Here is a 20,496-nt window from a genome sequence, read left to right as displayed (position 1 = left end):
CTACATGCCGTGCTCACTTTATTAAACAAACAGATCATATTTATAACTTAAACCGACCGCTCACACGGCTCTACACCCAGGGGATTGGATAAAAGTCTCTGGTCACGCGGGCGTCCGTGTCGCTGATCGGTGAGCATGCTGCAGGCGCCTGATCAGAGTGTGCCGAGCAGAGTGTGTTGGTTTTGGGGTTCCCAGGACTTGCTCTGCACCTGGCTTCTTCTTTGTGCGTAGCTTGTTTTCTGTCTCACCCTGCTTGTTCCAAGGACAATTTAAAGTTGCTCTGCAGCTTCAAATAACAGGCCTGGGTTGTCCAACCTGGACAATGGTAATGTATGTCCTTGGTCCTTCAAAAATCCCTCTACAGTCTGGGTTGGTTGACTTAACAGTCCCAACTTTATGAACGTAGCTACGTATACAGACAATATGCAATAACAATTTACTGTTAAAAGACGTTTGGGTAAAAGGAAACGTAGCTTATATCAGAGGAGACTTTCAATGGAAATGACAGCTTTTAGTAATACCCAGATAACTAAATTAGGAGGTCTATACAAGATGATAATTTTAATGTGAAGCAAGAATGGGCTTCTACCTGCAAACCAGTCTCTGATTGTGTAAACTAATCTCACTTCTTGACTCATCTTTGTGCTACTAACTTGTGGCTCTATTTTCTTTCTAGTTTAGAAGCTTCATGTCCTTGTGAGATCTAGTTCATTCTTCACATTCAGGTCTTTATGATTTAAATTATTTATGAAACAGTGCAGGTAATACAGAATGTAAGAGGTTTGCTGTTGTTAGTGTTCAAGGAGCCATTGCAGTAGCAAGGAAGTGTTCAGGACCCACAAGACTTTAATTGTCCAGGTCAGTCATCTTCTAACTTGGATCAGAGATGTGGTCCTAGTTCTGTAAGAACAGACACCAGTAAACATTGTTGTGGTGCCTCTGGGAAATGAAGCCAGAACTGAACTGAAAATAGCAGGTTAGAGCCCAGCTGTGCCACAAGAAATTACTTACATCCTAATTCATAATATCTGGAGCTGAAATAGCAATGTTGGTGCTACATTCATTTTTACTATATCAAATAGTTACGATGCAGTGTGGCTAGCTTTAATGTTGCCTTACAGGTTCTGAAGCTGGATGATATAAAGGTGCTTTAAACCTCGTTGATGTGAGAAACAGGTTGCCAGTATTTGCTGCTGACCTCTAATGAATGTGTTTTCCGGCACATAGTATTTAATACTGCATGTACTAATACAGGCTTAATGTGGAAGAGGAGAATCCATTAGATGAATTGTATAAAGTGCTCGATGTACTAGAAGCAGTAAAGGGCATTTTGTGGGATTAGATACTAACACTTAACCCAGTAGCGGTCTGTAGTTCCTGTGCTTGTTGGCTTTCTTGCATGTTAAGTGCATGGTGTAGTTAGCAGCGTGCTGGCAGGAGCTATTCATTAGGTGTGCAGCTACGGGAAGTGATGTGCGCAGCGAGGAGCCTGGTTATGCCTGTTACAAACAAAAATGAGGAGGCCGTGTGCTGTCTGCAAGTGCTGTAACTAACTGGGGCAGGGTGGGTGATCTGTAGGAGACCTTGGTGGTCGCTGCAGATGGAGTCAGTAGGAGCTTGTCTGTGAGCTGGTTGTAGCAGATGATTAGAAAAAAGCACAAAATAATTTTAGAAGTCAAATGCTTCCTTTGTATCTGATCTTAAATACAGTTTGCCAAGGATACTCTATTTCACTGGTGCTGTGTTTTCATAGGGCTCGCATTAAGCTTGTGATGTTTTAAAATAAAAATTAACTGGCACTTCCAGAAACACCAAGCAGCTGCAGTTTCTGTTGGCCAGTGTGAAAGCCAATGGTGCTCCTGATTTCTCCAAATCAGGTCAGTTCTGATGCTGGTGGTTTTCCAGGAAATGTGTGTGCTCTTCCCCCCTCCACCCATTGCTTCTCTGCAGTAGGTAGGTAGGATGGATTCACCATTCCTACCCTGGCTGCTTAAAAATCAGGGATCTAGGTTTTGTCTTCTTGAGTAGAAGAAATCTGTGTCAGACTACAGAACTGTCCTATACAGCTAAGCTGGAGTAAATGCTGTATTTTTAGATAGCTGGAGCTAGGAAGGAGTCCTGCCTGTGATAGTGTTCTCCATTGAGAGAGAGATGGTATTAGTATGTGTCGAGTCAAGTGCATGGCAAGATCTCCAGAAACAAAGTCGCTAGTAATTTTTCACAGCAGCTGAATCGGGACTTAATTCATTGGTTGGTAGAAACATCAGGTTTGTATTTTCAGTCAAATAACTGGCATACGTCGATTTTTGCTGTGGCTTTGCCTTATCCAAATAGAAGAAAAATAACAAACCTGAAGTGCAGTCAGTAATGAGGATGTGTGGGAGCAAGGCAGTAAAATAGGAAACAAAGTGACCATGCTGGTAGCAATATTCTTAAAATACCTGTTGTGGTGTAACTTAGAGGTTGAAGTTATTGTACAATAGCTGTAAATGCCTGCAAAGGGCTGAATCTTCTCCCAGGCCGGTGTGTTCAGTGTTAACATAAGAGGAGTTTATTATTTTTTCTAGGGACTATAAGTATGACTAGTTATAAATTGGGGAAGGGGGGAGCGGGTTGATGACTGTCATCTCCACCTTCCTGGCTATTGAGTATGTTCAGTGGTGTCAAAGAGCCACGGGGAGCAGGCAGCTTGAAGTAGCTTGAAATTTTTGTTCAGTTTAAGCTCATGTAGAGGAGTCAAGCCTGTGGTGAGCGCAGTAACGGTTGGGTACTTGTAGGTGGGGGACTGAGCTGCATCTTTAGTCCTCCTAAATTAGCTTGTCTGACTGTAAGTGACCTAACAACTTCAGATGCTCTGAGGCTCTGCTACTCTCTACCTAGCAGCCTGCCTGAATTCATCAGAAATAAGCTCAGATAGCCGATTGCTTTACACCAGTAAAAATGTAGGGATAAAGCCTCTCTGTGAGCTCTAATTAAAAAATAAGTTTATTGCCTAATTCACTCTTATCTCTTAACACATTTAGAATTGGGCTTTTAGAGATAAAACCTGACCTGTAATTGTGGCTGTTGCTGCATCCTTTGCAAGCAGTCTTGCAGCTTGTCTTGGAAACTCTTGGCTTGCTTAACCCACTCAGAAACTCAAATAGCACTCGGTTGAGAGCAGATTGGTTTTACATAATTTCCCATGATTTCTCTTATAGAAGATATGTGGAGTAATTCTCTGGGACCTGTTTGTAATGCCCTGGAAAAGTATTTGGTTTCACTTTGCAAACTGTGGATGATCTCAACATAGGGACCTGAAAGTAATGCTTTCTCTTTTGTTTGGAAAAAAAATCCCTTCCTGTAATACGGAGTTTCCTAGTTTGGTGGCTTTTGGCTTTGAAATCAGGTTTGTAGAGAAGCTTCACTTGTGTTATGCTCCAGTACAACATCTCAATGTGCTAAACACTTCCAAGCTAGTTAGAAGTGGGTTATCAACAAGTAATGTGACACTTTATCTAAATATATGATGGGTTACAGACAAGCTTGGGTTTCAGCTGCCTCCACATGAGAAGAAAATGTTTCTCTAATTCTCTTCAGTTGTGTTTTCTGGCCCCAGAACCCAAGGCATCTTTCATGTGGCAAAGCACCAGCTTTATTTAACTCCGTAATGATTGTTATTGCAGGCAGATAGCCCTTGTCCATTAAAGAGTTTTAGATGCAAAACAGGACTTAGAAGTTTGAAACAGTCTCCCAGGATCTACAGCTTCCGTGTGAATCTGCATCATGTATAGAGAGACCATAACTGGTGCTCTAGACTCACCTTTTGTCTTGAGACAAAACCCTCAGGGTTAGGCAGCTTGAGAGCAGAGGGTTTTAACAAGAGGAATGAGTCCTGCACCTTCAGCTGCTTGACTGTGTGTGGGATGTAAACACAGTCATGCTGGTACACTACTGGCAGTATGCCTTTTTTGGTCTCCTAAAAACTATACCTGTGTAGAAGACACAGAGGTTCTGCCAAGAAATCTTGTAGCTAGCTCAACCCTGAGTTTTGTTGTCTCTTGCATTTTTAATCCCAGTCCTTGGGCTGTTTTATGTCTGAGATATCACAAAGCTGCATGTAAGCAGAGGAATGAATGGGCTTTCGCAGGAAAACCCCAATGCTCTGGAGGAGTCTACAGCTACATGATGCAAGTACTTGAGCTGAAGTGAATCTGCTCTGCCCCGGGTAAACCGCTGCTCTGCTCTCAGTGCAGGGTGGCATGTTGCAGAGCCAGGCATCTCCTTGCTGCAGCAGTGCTTTCTTCTGAGGTGGTGTGGTAACAAGAGGCATTTGCTTGCTCTCCTTGGAGCAATGCCATTTGTGTAACTGACCTTAGACTCTGGGCTAGGATTGTTTAAGCAGACCATAATCTTCTGGTTGTGAGCATGCCATGGCAAATGACTGCGGGGTGAGGACTCACGGCTGCTGTAACATCCCCACACACAGTCGGCATCATGAGCAGGCATGTACAGAACGTAAAGCCACATGAGCTGCTGAATTTATTTCTTAATGGTGAACAGAAAACCTTCTTTTCTTGGCTGTCTGGCACTCTGGCCCTATAAAATTTGGGTTGCAAGGCAAAGGCATGTGCTGATCTGTAAGTAAAACTGTAGCCAGGTACATAATGGCTCAGTAATCCAATTTGTTTGATTACCCGCTTCTGTTTCTGGGCATAAAACTTTCCATAGTTTGTCCTGTTCAACAAGGTCAGCACCGTGTCCACATGGCATGGTTAAATATAGAAGTGAAAGAGGGTGGCCTGGGATTCTGCTCTTGCTTTCTCAGTGGCACATGAGTCCAGCTGTGGTGCAGGAACCAGGAGATGCTTCTCTGGAGATCCTGTGCTAGACTGGCGGTGGGACTTTCGCAGCATATTGAGCAGTGCCAAGGGAAGGGTTTGTGCTCCATAGTGCAGTAAGCAGTGTGTGAGCTTCCCTTTCGAAGGGGAGGGGGTTTGGCACTTAATCAGTCCAGGTGCAGCCCTCTTTCCCACTGGTCAGCTTTTCAGACTGTTGTGAATGGCAAGACAGCACCAAGAAGTTAATATCCAGGGCTTGGATCTCTGCAGTCTTCCCACAACTCAGCTCAGAGTCTTGCCCCACAGCTGGCTGCTGATCACTGGAGGATACTGTTTGCTGTCATGCCCATCAGTATTTAGTTTGTCGAGTTGCACTGATCTATTAAACAGATACAGATGGTATTCAGACTTGGGAAATGCTTGTGGTGGCAAGAAATGTACTATTAGGGAATACAGGTAGATGGACCAGCTTAACTCCCATGCAAGAAAGGCAAAAAACCTTTGGATCTCAGTAGCGCAAGTATCTCAAATTATTTTTTTTTCCTGCACAGAAAGAGTAATTTAAAATACTTGCACTGGCAAATGTAAAAAGGTCTATTCACCTTTGCAAACATTTTTAGCTTCTGAACCCAGAAGGACAGCAGTAGTATCTTGAGTTGCAGTTTTTCATATCTATTTCACCCTGTTCAACAGCAATTGTTGAATATTGCTGCTTGAATTAGGATGTGGTAGAGGCCTTTTGGCTTGTTTTCTGAGCGTTACCAGCCCAGGTCACTCCAGGTGTTTAGGCTTCTCTTGTTCAGTTAGTGTTTTGCTGATTAGAAGTTGTCTAGTTATACTGTGGGGCCACATAGGCACTAGTATATAAAATGAATAATTTCATGGCCTTAATTCAAATGGTTTTCCAGTTTTCTGCTGTAGTGGTTGCTTGTTCTGTTTCATTTTTAAAATATTTTGCTCTTTTCCAGGCTCACATTAAATTTCCTATTGACTATCCATATTCACCACCTACCTTCAGATTCCTCACCAAAATGTGGCACCCCAACATTTATGAGGTAAGGTGTTTTTAAATAACTTTTTCTTGGGCGTGTGCGAAGGCTTTCTACTTCCTTAAACTTCTGGAAGTATTGAAGGTACTGAATGTCTCTAGCCATAAGTAGAGTGGTTAGCTGTTGGTGAAAAATGTCACCTTCACAGTCGAACAGTTAAATCTGTATGCTGTGGGAAATGCTGTTCTTGAGGACAGTGAGGGAGCCATTCTCATACCTGCGAGTGCAGCAGGCAGCCACAGCTGAAGCACAGTGCCATGAGTGTTGGCAATTTTAGGGGACTCTTACATCAAGGCTGGGTTGGGGGATGACCTTGCCCTACTGTGATACTTAGAATCATTTAAGGTTGGAAAAGACCTTTAAGATTATTAAGTCCAACTGCTAACCGAACACTGCCAAGTCCACCACTAAACCATGTCCCTAACCACCACATCTACATGGCTTTTAAATACCTACAGGGACGGTGACTCAATCCGTCCCCAGGCAGCCTGTTCCAATGCTCCACCGCTCTTTCAGTGACAAAATTTTTCCTAATATCCAATCCAAACCTCCCCTCGAGCAACTTGAGGCCATCTCCTCTTGTTCTATCCCCCTGTTACCTGGGAGAAGAGACCGACCCCCCTGCCCACACCCTCCTGTCAGGCAGCTGCAGGGAGCCACAAGGTGCCCCCGAGCCTCCTCCTCTCCAGGCTGACCCCCCCCAGTTCCCCCAGCCGCTCCCCACCAGCCCTGTGCCCCAGCCCCGGCACCAGCCCCCTGCCCGTCTCTGGACACGCTGCAGCCCCTCTGCGTCCCCCTGGCAGTGAGGGGCCCAACCTGAACACAGGAGTCGAGGGGCGGCCTCGCCAGTGCCCAGTGCAGGGGGACAGCACTGCCCTGGCCCTGCTGGCCACGCTGTTCCCGGCACCAGCCAGGATGCTGCTGGCCTCCTTGGCCACCTGGGCACACGGGGGGCTCATGCCCAGCCGGCTGCCGACCAGCCCCCCCAGGCCCTTTCCCCCCAGGCAGTTCCCAGCCCCCTGCCCCCAGCCCGCAGCGCTGCGGGGGCTGGTGTGACCCACGGGCAGGGCCCGGCACTGAGCCTGGTTGACCCTCACACAACTGGCCTGGGCCCATCGCTCCAGCCTGCCCAGACCCCCCTGCAGAGCCTCCTGCCCTCCCGCAGATCAACGCTCCCCCCAGCTGGGGGTCACCTGTGAACTTGGTGAGGGTGTGCTAGATCCCCTCGTCCAGATCACTGATAAAGATACGGAACAGGACTGGCCCCAGCACCGAGCCCTGGGGAACACCACCTGTGACCGGCCACCAGCTGGATGTAACTCCATTCCCCACCACTCTCTGGGCTGACCCAGCCAGCTGGTTACCCAGCACAGAGTTCAAGGCAATTAGTCATTGTACACAGTTCAGGTACACTTTGATTTGAGCATGTCCTTAAAAAATGGTGTGCTGAGACAAGAAATAATGCAAATGAGTCTTCTGCAGCAGTCAGCCTACAAATTAAGGGGTTTGGACTTGGGGTGCTCCAGTTGCAGAAAGAACCAGAGCTGGGCTGTACAGCCTGGTCACCCCGGGACCAGAGCGAACAGATACCTCTGCACTTAATGTCTGCTAGTGAATTTGAAGTGGCTCTTGGTTCAGTGCATGTATGGGTCATGTTCAGAGGGTAATGCTGTGGGCTGTCAAGTCCTTAACTGGATCCTGGTACAATTATGTTTCAGGTCCAGGAGGGGAATGATTTTATATAGGAGCAATTGGTTTAAATTTACAAAATTTCATAGAGCTGTATTTGAAAGCTGAAGGCCTGTTTTGGCTGAAAACTTGACTTTTTAGTGGAGGCCAGTCAAACTCTTGCTAAACTTCTAGATATCCTAGACAAGCATCAGCCTGCCAGGAGCACTGGTTGAATAGTTTGAGGAGCTTAGAGGTCTTTCAAACTGTTTCTTGTGGTGCAGCTTTGTCACCTTATCCCAGGTCTTTCTGTGAGAGGTTCTGCAGGCTTCTTTTGGACACACTTCAAAACAGGAATGTCACTTCTCTTCCTTGCTGTGACAAAATGATGGCTTCAGTTGATGCCTTGGGCTTGAAAGGCCCTTTTCTAACAAGCTGTTGCTGAATGTCCAGCCTGGAATAAGCATGCTTCAAATGTCATGGTGAAAACAGCCTTGATGGCTTAGTAATGGCCAAAAGCCTTTCCAAACTTCACTGCAGGAGAGAATAGTAATCAACTTTAATTACTGGATGCTCAGGAGGATTGCCCTAAGCCGAAGGACATCCTGAAGTCTGTCATCTGACAGTCTTGACTTGAGTCACAGACAGTCACATACTTGAGTTTCGGACTTGGCACAGAATCTTGCATGTAGCCAAGGGTGGTGTTTCTCTTTAAGGTTCTATTTCAGTTACATGTGAGTTTGATCTATAAAAAAAAAGACAACTTCGAGACCTGCAGATTACTGCAGATCCGTATTGTGGATGTTGATTCTGGAACCAGAAATTCTCATGCAGGAGGTGAGTGGGGAATGGTTACCAAAATGGTATGTACAAAATGAGTCTTGGAAAGGACCTCTCCCGGTCCTGGTTGGAAAAATGAAAAATTTGCTCTAGAAACAACTGAAGACAGGAGGAGAAACTAACCCAAAACTTGGTGGGTGTATTTTAGGGTTACTCTTCAAATACTGCAGCTCTCAGCTTTGTACTTTGTGTTCATAGCAATATTTCTTGGAGCTGAGGGAGTCTGAAGCAGCTTGCAGGCTGTTTTGGAAAAAACATTTAAGCAATGAAGATGAGGCACGGGGATAACTCCAAATGAAACTGAGAATAAATCAGCAAAGGGCTTGAGGTTTGAGGGTTTGTCAGGAGGAAGATTAAAAAAAAAAATAATCTATTAGTGCAAGGAAGATGAAAGAAAGTGGCAGGTTTACAAAATCTGCTGGTGAGACCAGATGGAGAGGTTGGGGCTAGCAGTTCCAGTTCTGAGCAATGAGAATTGAGTAACTTGTGTGTGTTCCCCATCTCCAGTTCACTTGGGTCATCTAGTTGAATTTTGGTAAAATTGCATTCACTTCTTTTTTTTTGACGTAACAGTTCTCAGTCCTAATAGAAGTACAGACTGTTTCCCACTGGCAGATGAATATCCCATCTTCCCATTGTTTATATCTTTCAAAAATGTAGGTATGGGAAGGCTCTCGCCTTGACTATGTTGATACCTAAAACTATGCAGATCTCATCAGGCTCCATGACACCTTTACCCTTCCAGACGCCGTAATGCAGCGCTGCCCTGCTTCAGTTCCCAAACGTTTAACATTGATAGTGGCAAGAGGGAAACTTCTCACATCCTTGCTTCCCTCTATTTTTGTACTGCCGAATATCTGCTCATCCACATGCTGCTGACCTAATCACTCAAGGAACTTCCAAGTGCTGCGATGCTTTCTGCTGGCCACCAGCACTGCATTCTCCCAGGAGGCGGTTAAAAGAAAAACTGGGTGAACTCATAGAAAGTATTAATAAAACCAGAATAGGCTGTGAACATAATCTAACATTAGTAAGGTTAACTTCACCTTAAAATGATATTTAAAAAATATTTCTAGATAGCACAAGATTCTTGGAATCCTAAAAAGGAAACTGCCTTGTTAATGGCAAACTGTTCCAGCAATGTAAGTGTATGCTTGGGTATTCAGCAGCTCCCAGTGCTATGTTGCCGTGCATAGTTGCATTTTTGACAAAAACCTGCTTTGAAATGACAAGGGTTTGCAAGATTAGCATACCTGGTAGGGTTAGTGAGCTGCTGCAATCTGGAGACTGATCACAAGCCTCCAGTGTCGAAGTAGGGTCTGATTTGGCTATGAAACAAATGTCATTGTTAATCAAGGTTTGGGAGGCCCCTTCAGGTGAGCCGCTGCTATCTGTAGCTGTGATCACTGGCTCGGGCTCAAAGACATGGATGCTGTCGCTGTGAGCAGCATGTCTTTGTGCTCTGGTTTCTGTGCATCTAGCAGTGCTGGAGGGTCCTCAGGATGTAGCTGAGACCAGGTGCGTGGGCAGCTGCCAGCCTGCAATTTCAAACAGAACTGATATGCAGGTTCTCTGCTGTTCCTGTCCTCAGTCTGTGTCTTGGGTCACGGTGACAAGGGACAGCATGAGTGCTGCCTATCAGCTGAGTCTGTGCCACCTGAAGGTGTGGGGCTGCTTCTAGGAACTTGTAAGTCACCCCAGCAGCTGGTTGCAAGAGGCTGCAAGCCAGCAGGGCCAGCAGAGGCCAATGTCTGCTGCTGGATTTGGGGTCCCATCTGCACCTTTACCCCATCCTGCAGTAAGGCGTTGGGACCCCACGAGTCCCTGGAGTCAGCTTCAGTGGAGAGTATCAGCTGTGCTGAATACTGCTACAGCACTCCTGCAACGTGGTGGTGTCAGAGTGCTGTTGCTGGTGGAGAATTGGTTTTACAGGCTTTTTGAAGTATTTATAAATGGTAGGTATTATGGAGCTTTACATCTATATTCAGGCTATAACACTGGTGAGTAAAACACAGATTGAGGATTACGTGGCTGTATGGCTTCCATATGCTGTGAGAATATTCTTCCTCTTGCATGCTGGAAGGGGTTTTCAGTGAAACTCTCAGAGAGCATCTCCTGATTTTTCACCTGATATTTCAGACAGCTGTGTTGTGGGGGAGCAGTGTTAAGCCTGCCCTGTGCCATCTGCTCAACCCCCTTGTGTCCTGGGAGAAGCGTTGTTTTGATACCTAGGCTAGCAGAAAGTGCTAAACCCTTCAATTCAAAAAATCCTGTAGCTAACTCAGCCACCGCTGGGAACAGAGAAAATTTTTAACTCTACTTTGGGATTCCTGTAACTGAAGCTCACTTCTGTTACTGTGACAGTGCTTGCTATCTGGAGACCAATTTGGTTTTATGTGACTTTATTACTGTTTTTGCTTGCTTTGCTACATTCTTTAAACCTCTTGACTTGAGATTGCTTTATACCAACTTGCAGATTAACACTGTTCAGCAAGGGAAACTTTTGAGTGTATACAGTAGACCCCAGCAGAACTGAGAACCATTTCCAGGTCTTGCATATTTTTACTGACACTTAAGGTGTTCATCTCAACAAGGTTAAACCGCTCGGGACATGGCCAGAGTGGTGCAGCTGAGGCATCAGACCTCTGCCTCAAGTCAGGCTATTCTCAACTTCTGTTTCTGTCTTGCAGAATGGAGATGTATGTATTTCAATTCTTCATCCACCCGTAGATGACCCACAAAGTGGAGAACTGCCATCCGAGAGGTGGAACCCCACCCAAAATGTCAGGTAACTGAATGTGATGTACAACAGTGACCTCAAAGGCCTGTCATCTCTCTCCAAGGCAAAGGCCTGTGTTGGGAGAGGCTTCGAAGGGAATTTAAGACCTTGGGAGTTTGGGGGCTTGAAGAAAGTGGGAACCAGGCTTATCAAACGGTCTGAAGGTACCAGAGTGCTGTGTCCTGATACTGGGCAAACAGTTTGCATTAAGAGCATAAAACCCGTGAACAGGACAGAAGGCTCTGCTTTCTCAAATGTTCTAGCATTTCCATGTTATCCTATGCTTAGGTTTTTCAAACTCCTCCAAGATGCCACTCGTAGAAGACAACATTTTTGAGTGTTCAGGCTCAGTAGGAGTAACTTTGTGCATAATCCTGCCTTCTGTTTGACTTCCAGTATGTCTCTTGTCCTGCAGTGTGATGTCTTGAACAGTTGGCCAGATGGCTTGCTTTCTGCCAAAAAACCGAAGGATCACTAAATACTAGAGGCATTCAAGGCTAGCCTCTCCATTATTTTTTTTTTTGAAACACCAGCTGAATTTCATTCTCATTACAAGACACTGCCAGTAAAGAAACTGACTAGGTGACAAGCCTCAGCTCATAGTTAGGAAATTACTTTGGGCATTAATGACTTATATAGCACAGGCACTTTTGAGTATGTAGTTATATACAACTAAAGATTTACATGAATCTTATCACAATGATAGTTCTTATTTCTGCTCTCCCTTACCATGGTGAAGCTTTTGGTGCTTGCTTTCTTGGAATGTGTTCAGCTTAAGGATGACATTTGAGGAGACAACATTCCTCAGCTAGGTCAGCAAACAGAAATAAAACTTGTCCTTAACTGTTAGCCTTCTACCAGCATCTCCCATTGGGCTAAGTGCTGAGAGATGCATCCTGCTGAGGTCCCATCTGGCTTTGCAAGGCTCCAGAGTCAGACAGGAGGCAGCAGGACTGAAGGGCAGCATGTTTGTAATGAGCTGCCTATGTAATCTAGGGCTTCTCTTCAGCTGCTGAATTTTGTAAATCCTGCTGAGTATTGGCTGTTTACTACAGACAGCTGTGGTTGAAGTGTCTGAAGGGGGGCATGTCATTCATTAACTTTGAGAGCACCTGTGTGTTCACCTCTAATGGTGTCAGGCATGCTGATCATTTTTTTTTTTAAAAACACAGTCAATATGAATTTTCCCATCACTCGGATCTAGATGTGGCAGGCATAAGTAAACATGGCAAACATGCAGCAAGATGTGAAGGAAGGCAGCTGTGATCTTTGTGGCAGAGAATTCTGCTTGTCTTCTCACATCCCGAGTCCCGTAGAGCTGTGGAGGTGGTGGCAGGTCTTAGAGTTGAGGCTCTTTGATCACTTTAGTTGCCCTTTTCCATATCTCCCCCGTCTCACCTCTGTCCTTTGAGGTACACAGGCCAAAACTGAGCACAATGTTCAAGATGTTGGTACACGTCTATCTAGTGAAGATAGGCTTGTCTCACTATTGCTTTGTTTCCTGAGAATGCCCATTTTTGTTGGCTTTTTTTTGGCTGCCTTAAGGTTTGGACAGTTTCTGCAGCCAGCTCAATGCATGAACTTGTCTGCCAGTACAGTCTATACTGGAGAGCAAAAATGTGTTAGGACAAGTCTATGCCCACCTCTAAAGGTGGCTCTGAGACGCTTCGGTGTAGATAGTAGCTGGAACAAAAAAAACCCCATACATTGTTCAAAATGAGTATAACAGGATGTGCTGATTGGGAGCACCAGCCATTCTACATAATGTCTGGTTTTGATGAAATTTATCTGTTTTTGAGCTTTCTCTTGATGGATGGAGTGAAAAAGATGCTTGACAGGTCTGTTTCCTTGAGCCTCCGCTGGCTGCTCTCCCCTGCTGGTGAAGGGATGTAGAGGGACTCACTCTGAAGACAACAGCACGGAAAACACTTACAACAGCTCACTGTTTCCCAGAATAGGGTTGGGGATGTAAGAAAGCAGAAGGCAGTCTTGAAACCGCCGCTTTTCATGCGAACAGCTTGCATGAAGCAACACACTAGAACAACCTTGCCTGACAGAAACAGACCCCTGACAGTATGGCAGAGGGTCAGTCTCTTGTCTGGTCCAGTGCGGTTTGTATCTGACGTTGAGGAAATTTTCGGTCCTGTGTGGGTAAGTGTTTTATGTGGTTTTGGTCCTGTCAGATCCCATGTGCTGGGATCCCTTGCTGTTACTGTACCTTGTTTATGCTGTTTACCCACAGTAGCAGGGTTTGTCTCAGAGCAGGCCGTCTCACTTTTAAGTTACCACCAGTGAAGGAGCTGATCTAACATGATGGTTGGGAATGAAGAATGCAGAGCACCTCACCACTAATAGACAGTTGCCTTGGTGTATTAAAGTAGCTTTGCGGTGACTTTGGAGTCTGGGGCACTGCAGTGGAAATGGGCTTCTTGTCACTTTGTTGATGGAAGTGTGGTAGAGCAGATGCTAGATCCAGACATGAATTCCTGTCCTCAGCCTTCCCTAGAGTTTGCTTGCTCTGCAGTGAAGCTGCTGCAATGATGCCGGAGCTGATATGCTGGCTTTATAGCCTGCTTGCTGGGAATCAAAAGCTTTTACATGAGTTCTTGAGATGAAGTAGAAGATGGCCTCTCTTTGGCCCATCATTCCAGTCTGACCAGTCTTTTTCTAGAGCTGCTGTTCTCTTTTCCCTACTGAATTATATCACTTGGAAAATAAATTGTGTAAGACTGTCCTGATAGCTGTGCTGAACAGTCTGGCCAGACACAAGTGTTCAGTTTCAAAACTTTTAAAGAAACACAGCATCCAAATGACCAAGCACTTCCTGTAATTGTATCCCTGATACATGGTCTGGTAGATGTGTTCGGCTCTGCATGTACCCCTAGAATCAATGCAAGTACAGCTGCGGCGAATGAGGAGATGTGACGCAGCTTGATGCAAGCAAATGTCGATTTATTGTACAGAAGCACGAGTTTATATACACTTTCAGAAGCTGCGCGTTTTAAACAGATTGGTTCTTGAAGCTAAGCCTTGCATACTAGGCAATCCCCGATCGGTGGTAAACTACCATCCATTAACAGCAAGGTGTTACCTCTCCTTGGCGCCATCCGTCCCCCACTCCCCTGTGCTCTGTATCATGTTAATTGTTGTCTAGACAAGCTCGAGCACGTTCCCCCCAGCTGATCGCCATGCATGGTCCTAGTTTCCAGCCCGCTCCTGCATACAGCTGGGGCTGTAGTCTTCTAATCAAGTTCTGCAAAGCAGTTGCTACATACTGCTGTGTATCAAGACTTATTCTTGTATCTCATTTTTCCCTTTCATTTAAATCCCAAGCTGTTGCCAGCAGGACCACCTCAGACATGTGAAGCTGTTGTGGTAGTAGCTACAGCCAGGTGTCTGGGTGTGTAGGGCTGTGTGATGTGACTCACTGCTGAGTTTTGTGTTGGTTGTGGCACAGTGAGGGGCTGAATCTCTGAAGTGCAAATGCAGGAAGAGATGTAGAAAATGCAGGAGAAGGGTCTGGGTGAGGGAGGTGGTGTTTGTTCCTAGCAGATGCCAGCAGAGCAGCTAGCTAGCTCTGTGCTGCTGCTAGAAAATCTAGGAAGGCTGTCTGTCTGCTGAGGCTTACATGACTGGCTCTTGCTGGCTTTGCTGAATACCAACCAGCAGCTGAATCCTGCTGGGCCCTTGGCAGCTTGCCTGGGTATTGAACAACACCTGCACTATTTCGCCCTGGCTGTGCTCAGCAGCCTGAGTGATGCACAGGCTGAGGGGAGAGGTGAGATCTGCCCACAGCTTCAACCTCTTAACACGCAGTGGGGCAGGGAAGGCAGTGCCCCTTGTCTGATGGCCTTGAGTCATAGTGGTCCTTCTCCCTACACAGGGCAGGCGAAGAGACTGGCTTTCTGCTGGGAGGTTGAATGTCACCAGGAACAGGCTTGCCATGCGGGTTTCCAGCCCTGCACGATCCACGGGTGGTGTGGACAAGCTGAATTCTGGTCTGATCCTAGCTTTGACTGATGTCCTGACACAAGCACATGCACAGACATGATGGTCTGTAGTCAGATGAGATCCCTGAGGTTTTATTGTCACCTTCCCTATGCTGATGGCCAGGGTCTGAAGTTCATAAATACCTGCTCTTACTTCAGATATTACCCTTAGTTACCCTTAATACTCGCCTTTAGACAAGTTCCTGATGCATCGCCTAAAGAAGTCGTTGGCGTCCAGAACCCACGAATGTGTCAGCTCTGACTCTGCTGTTGTGGTTACCTTTTTCAGGACTATCTTACTGAGTGTGATCTCTTTGCTTAATGAGCCCAACACATTCTCTCCTGCCAATGTGGATGCGTCAGTCATGTTCAGGAAATGGAGGGACAGTAAAGGAAAAGACAAGGAGTATGCTGAAATCATAAGGTAAGCTCTGCCATGTGTGATGCTGTGCTACTGGCCTCCTGCTTTGAATCCTACGAAACAGGCTGCTTTGCAGAATTTGCTGAAACCAGCTTCTCGCTGTGGTTGCTTCTTTGGAAATGAAACTTGCTGCCTTATTCCAAGTCCATGCTTCTGGTCCCTCTAGGATTTTCAGCACACAGAAGCAGTGCAAGCTTCTGGAGCAGGACTGGGCTGATCTGTCTGTAAATTGTTCTTTTTTTCAAAACTAATCTGGCATGATGCTCTGCAAAACCTATTGGCTGCTAGTAAATCCCAGTTGAAGTCCCTGCTTGCCTTTGAGCATTCCTGCATTGCCTGGGATGTGATACAAACTGACTGCATCCTACAAATTCTGTGCTTACTGCACTCATGAATCATAATCTTGTCCTTCCAGTTTGAAGGAATATCAGTGGGATTTGGCAAGCACTTGCAAAGCTGGGTTTGATTAGCTAGAAGAACTGTTCAGTCTTGACTGTCCTTTGCTGATAAGTTCATGGCTCACCAGGTGCTGTAGGGAGATGATGTGAACTCGAGCCAGAGCTGCCCGTACAGCAGTGGGGCTGCTGTCATGCTTGGGGCAAGACCACATCTGCATGGACTCCGCTAGCTGGATGTGTAGCATATACCCCTGGCTGGAGCTGCGCCGGGCAGTCAGCCTGTGGAAGGAGCCTCGCTGGGAGGTTATCGTAGTCGCTTGCAGCTCCCTTGGCTGTGGCAGAGCTGGATGCACTCTACAAACAGAGCATGGCGGACTGATGGGCAGGCAGGCAGGCTGCCGTCTGCTCTTCTCCCTGCTGGGAGGCAACGTGGGCCAGCCAACCGTTCACAGGCCTAGTGCTGCAGGGAAGGAGGCAGCAGCCGTGAGCCTGTCCTGGGGTGATGGGAAACACTTGTCTTCTGCCAGCCCCCTGCAGCACTGGGGATTACAGCTGCATCTCGGGGTGCAGCCACCTGCTCTGACTGCTCTTACCCTCTAGCGGGAGCTCAGAGCTGCCAAAATCTTGCAGGAATCGCAGTTTTGAGCATGCAAGGCTAGAGTCATCAGTGGTGGAGCCAGTAGGTCATCTTAGGAAATCCCTGAATCTTGGGAAATCCCTGACCATCCTTTCTGAAGCAAATGTAATGAAATTTGCTCTGAGCTGTGGCAGGTCTCTAGTGTGGAGTCTTGCAGAATAACTGATTTCCTATGTTGCTGAGAGCATGTGTGCTGCAAACACCCTTGGAGTGCTTCCAAGCCTGGGGCTGCAGGAACTGAGTCTGTTTCTAGTGCTGCTTCTGGCTCTTCAGCCAAACACCAGCTCTCCTGACTCTGAGCTGCCAGGAGGGCTGTGCTGGGGCTGGCTGGGAGGTGGGGAGCTGAGCCACGCTGCTGCTGGCACATGGTCCTGCTCACCTTGCTGTGTCCTCGTCGCAGGAAACAGGTTTTGGCCACCAAAGCTGAGGCAGAGAAGGATGGCGTGAAGGTCCCCACTACACTGGCAGAGTACTGCATCAAAACTAAAGTGCCTTCCAATGACAACAGTTCAGATTTGCTTTATGACGACTTGTATGATGACGACATTGACGATGAAGATGAGGAGGAGGAGGATGCCGACTGTTACGATGATGATGATTCTGGCAATGAGGAGTCGTGACCTGCTCCCTCTAAGCCCCTGTACTGCCCTGCCGACTCAGGCCAGAAGGGAGCAGCGGTAACCTAGCAGCAGTCCAGCAAAAAAGTGGGGGGGGGGGATATCAAAACTTTTTGTCTCCTGCTGTCTCCTGTTGTATGGATCTGTTTGCTCCTTTTTTATGGACCTCTTAGAGACCCTCCACAGAATGTCTGAATTCTTGCATTCTTAACCCTTTCATCACTGTATTATGATTTCTTTTTAAAAAAGAAACTCCCCTTTTCACTTCTCTTCGAAATGCTCACAGTGAAACAGGTTTGCTCGCGTTTAGTTTCTTGAATTAAATACAGTCTTGCATTGAGATGTGTAATGTATTTAAAGCTGGAACAAACCCATTGGAAGCTGAGTTTTCGGGAGTTCAAGTGCTGCATTTACTGGGAAGAAAAAAAAAAATCCACACAAAGCAAATTGCCAAGGTTTAGCTGCTCCATTTACAATAATAGCGTGTGTACATTCGTTTAGCCTTGTGGTGGTGGCTTTTCCTTTATAAGGTGTGGGGCGGAGAGTGTAAAGCTACTGTGTGTTGAGCTTGATGGGATGTCACTGAAAGGTACAGTATTCCTTTTCAGCCTGCTCAAGTTAGAAAATAGCTGGCCCCTGGAGCCCCAGAGGGCACAGTCAGCTTTGTCTCTGAAAAAGGCTTGTGATATGAACCCTAAAATAAACAATTAACACTTCACATCTGTACAACTGAGCCCTGGGTTGCTATCCAATTTTTTTTTTTTTTTCAGACTAGGTTGGGGTTGAAAAAGTTGAGTTTAGCTGCTGAGATCTGCTGCCAGCTGCCCCTCTCCAGATGGAGGAGAACAGATGTTGTCTCCTGCTGCCCAGCAGGCCAGCATTCATCCTGAACCTCTTTTTGGCAGTGGGAGAGACCAACAGCCGCCTGCCCCAGTGCTCGTGAGCAGCACTCGCTTCCTGCAGCCCAAATCCAGTGCTGGCCAGTGCTGGCCTGAGCCTTCTTCATGTTGCATATGTAGGTCACCCGTTGGTAGGCGCAGCTCTGGTGCAGTCCTGCAGCGTGGGCAGAAGTCAGCCTTTAGTGCCTGCCTGGGGTGGCCAGGCTGTCGCTGTGCCCGCAGTGGCGGCTGGGGTGTGGGGCAGAGGGGGTGGGGGTGTGCTGGGCTCTCCCCTGCCTGGCTGGCTGCTGGGGCACGGGTAAGCGTGCGCAGCCCCCCAGGAGAGGGGTACATAGAGCTTTCAGGCTGGAAGAGAAGGCCAGCAGTGGGGTTTGACAGGCTATTTAGCAGCATGCTTCAGCTGGTGCACTGAGCTTGGCCTCCTGCATGTTTTTGGGAGCTCTTGGCAGAGCTTAGGGGCCTCCCTCCTGTCTGCTGAATCCTCTTCCTCAGTCCCTCAGCATCCTCACCCTGTTGTAGTGTACTCTTGTCCAGCTGTGGTGCAGTGGCCTGAATTCACCTTTTGCATGATCCCTTGATCAGCAGCCAGCCCTGCCCTCCTGTGCTGAGCCCTGGCACCCTCAGGAGCAGATCTGAAGCTCTGGCCCTGCTTGGGTGACACTCCAATCCCACAGGTACAGCAGCAGTTACCCTGATAAGAGCTGCAGGCTCAGGCATTAGTTTATGCCTCCCCTTCGTATATCTCAGGGTTTTCAATGGTACGTCACCAGCTGTGGTCCTTTGGGGGTGCTTTGGTGGGAGTCAGTTTTGTTCTGCCATCAGCTTGGTGGCTGTGTCCTGGGATGACAGTGAGCAAGTTTAGAGTGCGTTGCCCGGGGTGGAGAGGAGGGGAGGAAGGCTGGTGGGGCTCTACCTGAAGTGAGCAAGGCAGATGTGTTTTCAGAATGTTGCTTGGTTGGCATTTGCTGCAGCAGGGACAGTCCCTGCTCCTCTGCGCCCTGCAGAGCAGAGGCAAGGCCAGGTGGTGACACCTTGTCCCCCAGCGCTCCCCGCAATGGTCTGCCCTCCTGCTTGCATGTTACCTGGGGAGGTGGCTGGGCCTCTCCTGAAGCGTCCCACGCGGGCTGCCTCAGCTTGTCCTTCCAGCAAGGACTGATGCAGCCCCTGGTGTCTTTTGGAGCTGGCAGCGGGGCTCCCCTGTGTCTAGTGACGGGTTGGGGCACCCCCCAGCCTCACTCCAGCCTGTGAGCAGCGCCAGTGCTGGCAGGTGGGTCCTTGGGCCTCCTGGCTGCAGGACTGGTCTTGGGGCCGCACCAGGACAGGGACACCAACGTCCACCTTTTGTGGGGGTGAAGGAGCAGAGTATGGCAGTGCTGGCTGTGTTGATGACTTGGTTTGAAATGAGGATACTGCATCTTTCAGGATTTCCCTTGTACTTTTGACCGTCTTCACTGTATACTCTCCAGTGACTTGTATTTTCAAGCTTGGTGTTGTAAGATGCATTATCATGACTCTTCTGTTACCCTTTTCTAAGGACAAAAAGCAACCTATTTTGAGAGCTCCCACATTAACCAGACTAATTTCTCTTCCCCACTGTCCCATGCAGTGTCATTGCTTGTTGACTTGCTGGTTTCTTTTTTTTGGGATACAAACTGAAGTATGAGGGGTTGTTTGGTTTTTTTTTTTTTGAAACTATTTAAGAGATTGCAGAAAAATGTTTACCTGATCTGTGTATTCTGATGTATTTTCTTAACCCTCTTCTCCTGTCTCAGCCAATACTAGCGTTTACATTTGCAACTACAAGCCCCTTCAAATGCAGTTTTCAACCATTCTGAAACCAGCAGGGTACACTAGATTTCTTAGTAGTTTTCTTAGCTGAAATGCCAGATGTTTTCTTTTTTTCTTCAGTATAATTTACCAGAAAGAATTAACTGATGCATTTTTGTGTTGTCTTTCCCTTCAGTAGTTATATTTTGTCTTTTCTGCACATCTGTCTACTAATAAAAATGTGAAACGAAAGTATCCCTGTACTGTTACTTCCCTGTTTAATTGAGCTGTTTTATTTGCATGGGTTACTTAAAGCTTTGAATAACAGCTACTCAGAAGTTCAGTGTTGCTCCAGCATTAATGCCTATACGTACACATAAGTATCTATAAGGTTATTGGTAAATAAAGCTGCTCTTTGACAGCTGCCTGCCTGAACGCCAGACTAAAGAATGAACTGATTTAAAGAGGTGCTTTGGCAAAAGGCTATGGGCTTTGCTGTTATACTTAGGAAGACTAAATCAGGAAGGGGGAGACTAATGTGGGTAAGGTCAAGCATGGTCAGGTTTGGAAGAGACTGCTGGAGATCTCGTCCAGCCCCCCTGTATAGCAGGT

The 20,496-nt window shown here is 46.9% G+C and overlaps 1 protein-coding gene across 1 annotated transcript in view; it reads left to right on the top strand.

Moving 5' to 3' along the window:
- The window catches only part of LOC130142601 (ubiquitin-conjugating enzyme E2 R2), a 57,924-nt gene extending 37,788 nt beyond the window's left edge, over positions 1-20,136 (top strand). The window contains exons 2-5 of the mRNA XM_056324844.1: positions 5,789-5,875; positions 11,068-11,165; positions 15,435-15,569; positions 17,002-20,136. Of these exons, the coding sequence (XP_056180819.1) occupies positions 5,789-5,875; positions 11,068-11,165; positions 15,435-15,569; positions 17,002-17,221 (540 nt within the window). The 3' untranslated portion in view covers positions 17,222-20,136. The remainder of the gene's footprint in view (positions 1-5,788; positions 5,876-11,067; positions 11,166-15,434; positions 15,570-17,001) is intronic.
- The last annotated feature ends 360 nt before the right edge of the window (positions 20,137-20,496 follow it).

The sequence above is a fragment of the Falco biarmicus genome, chromosome Z (genome assembly GCF_023638135.1).
Source record: "Falco biarmicus isolate bFalBia1 chromosome Z, bFalBia1.pri, whole genome shotgun sequence".
Lineage (NCBI taxonomy): Eukaryota > Metazoa > Chordata > Aves > Falconiformes > Falconidae > Falco > Falco biarmicus.
The sequence above is the reverse complement of the archived record's forward strand: the minus strand, read 5'-3'. Positions and strand labels throughout refer to the sequence as shown.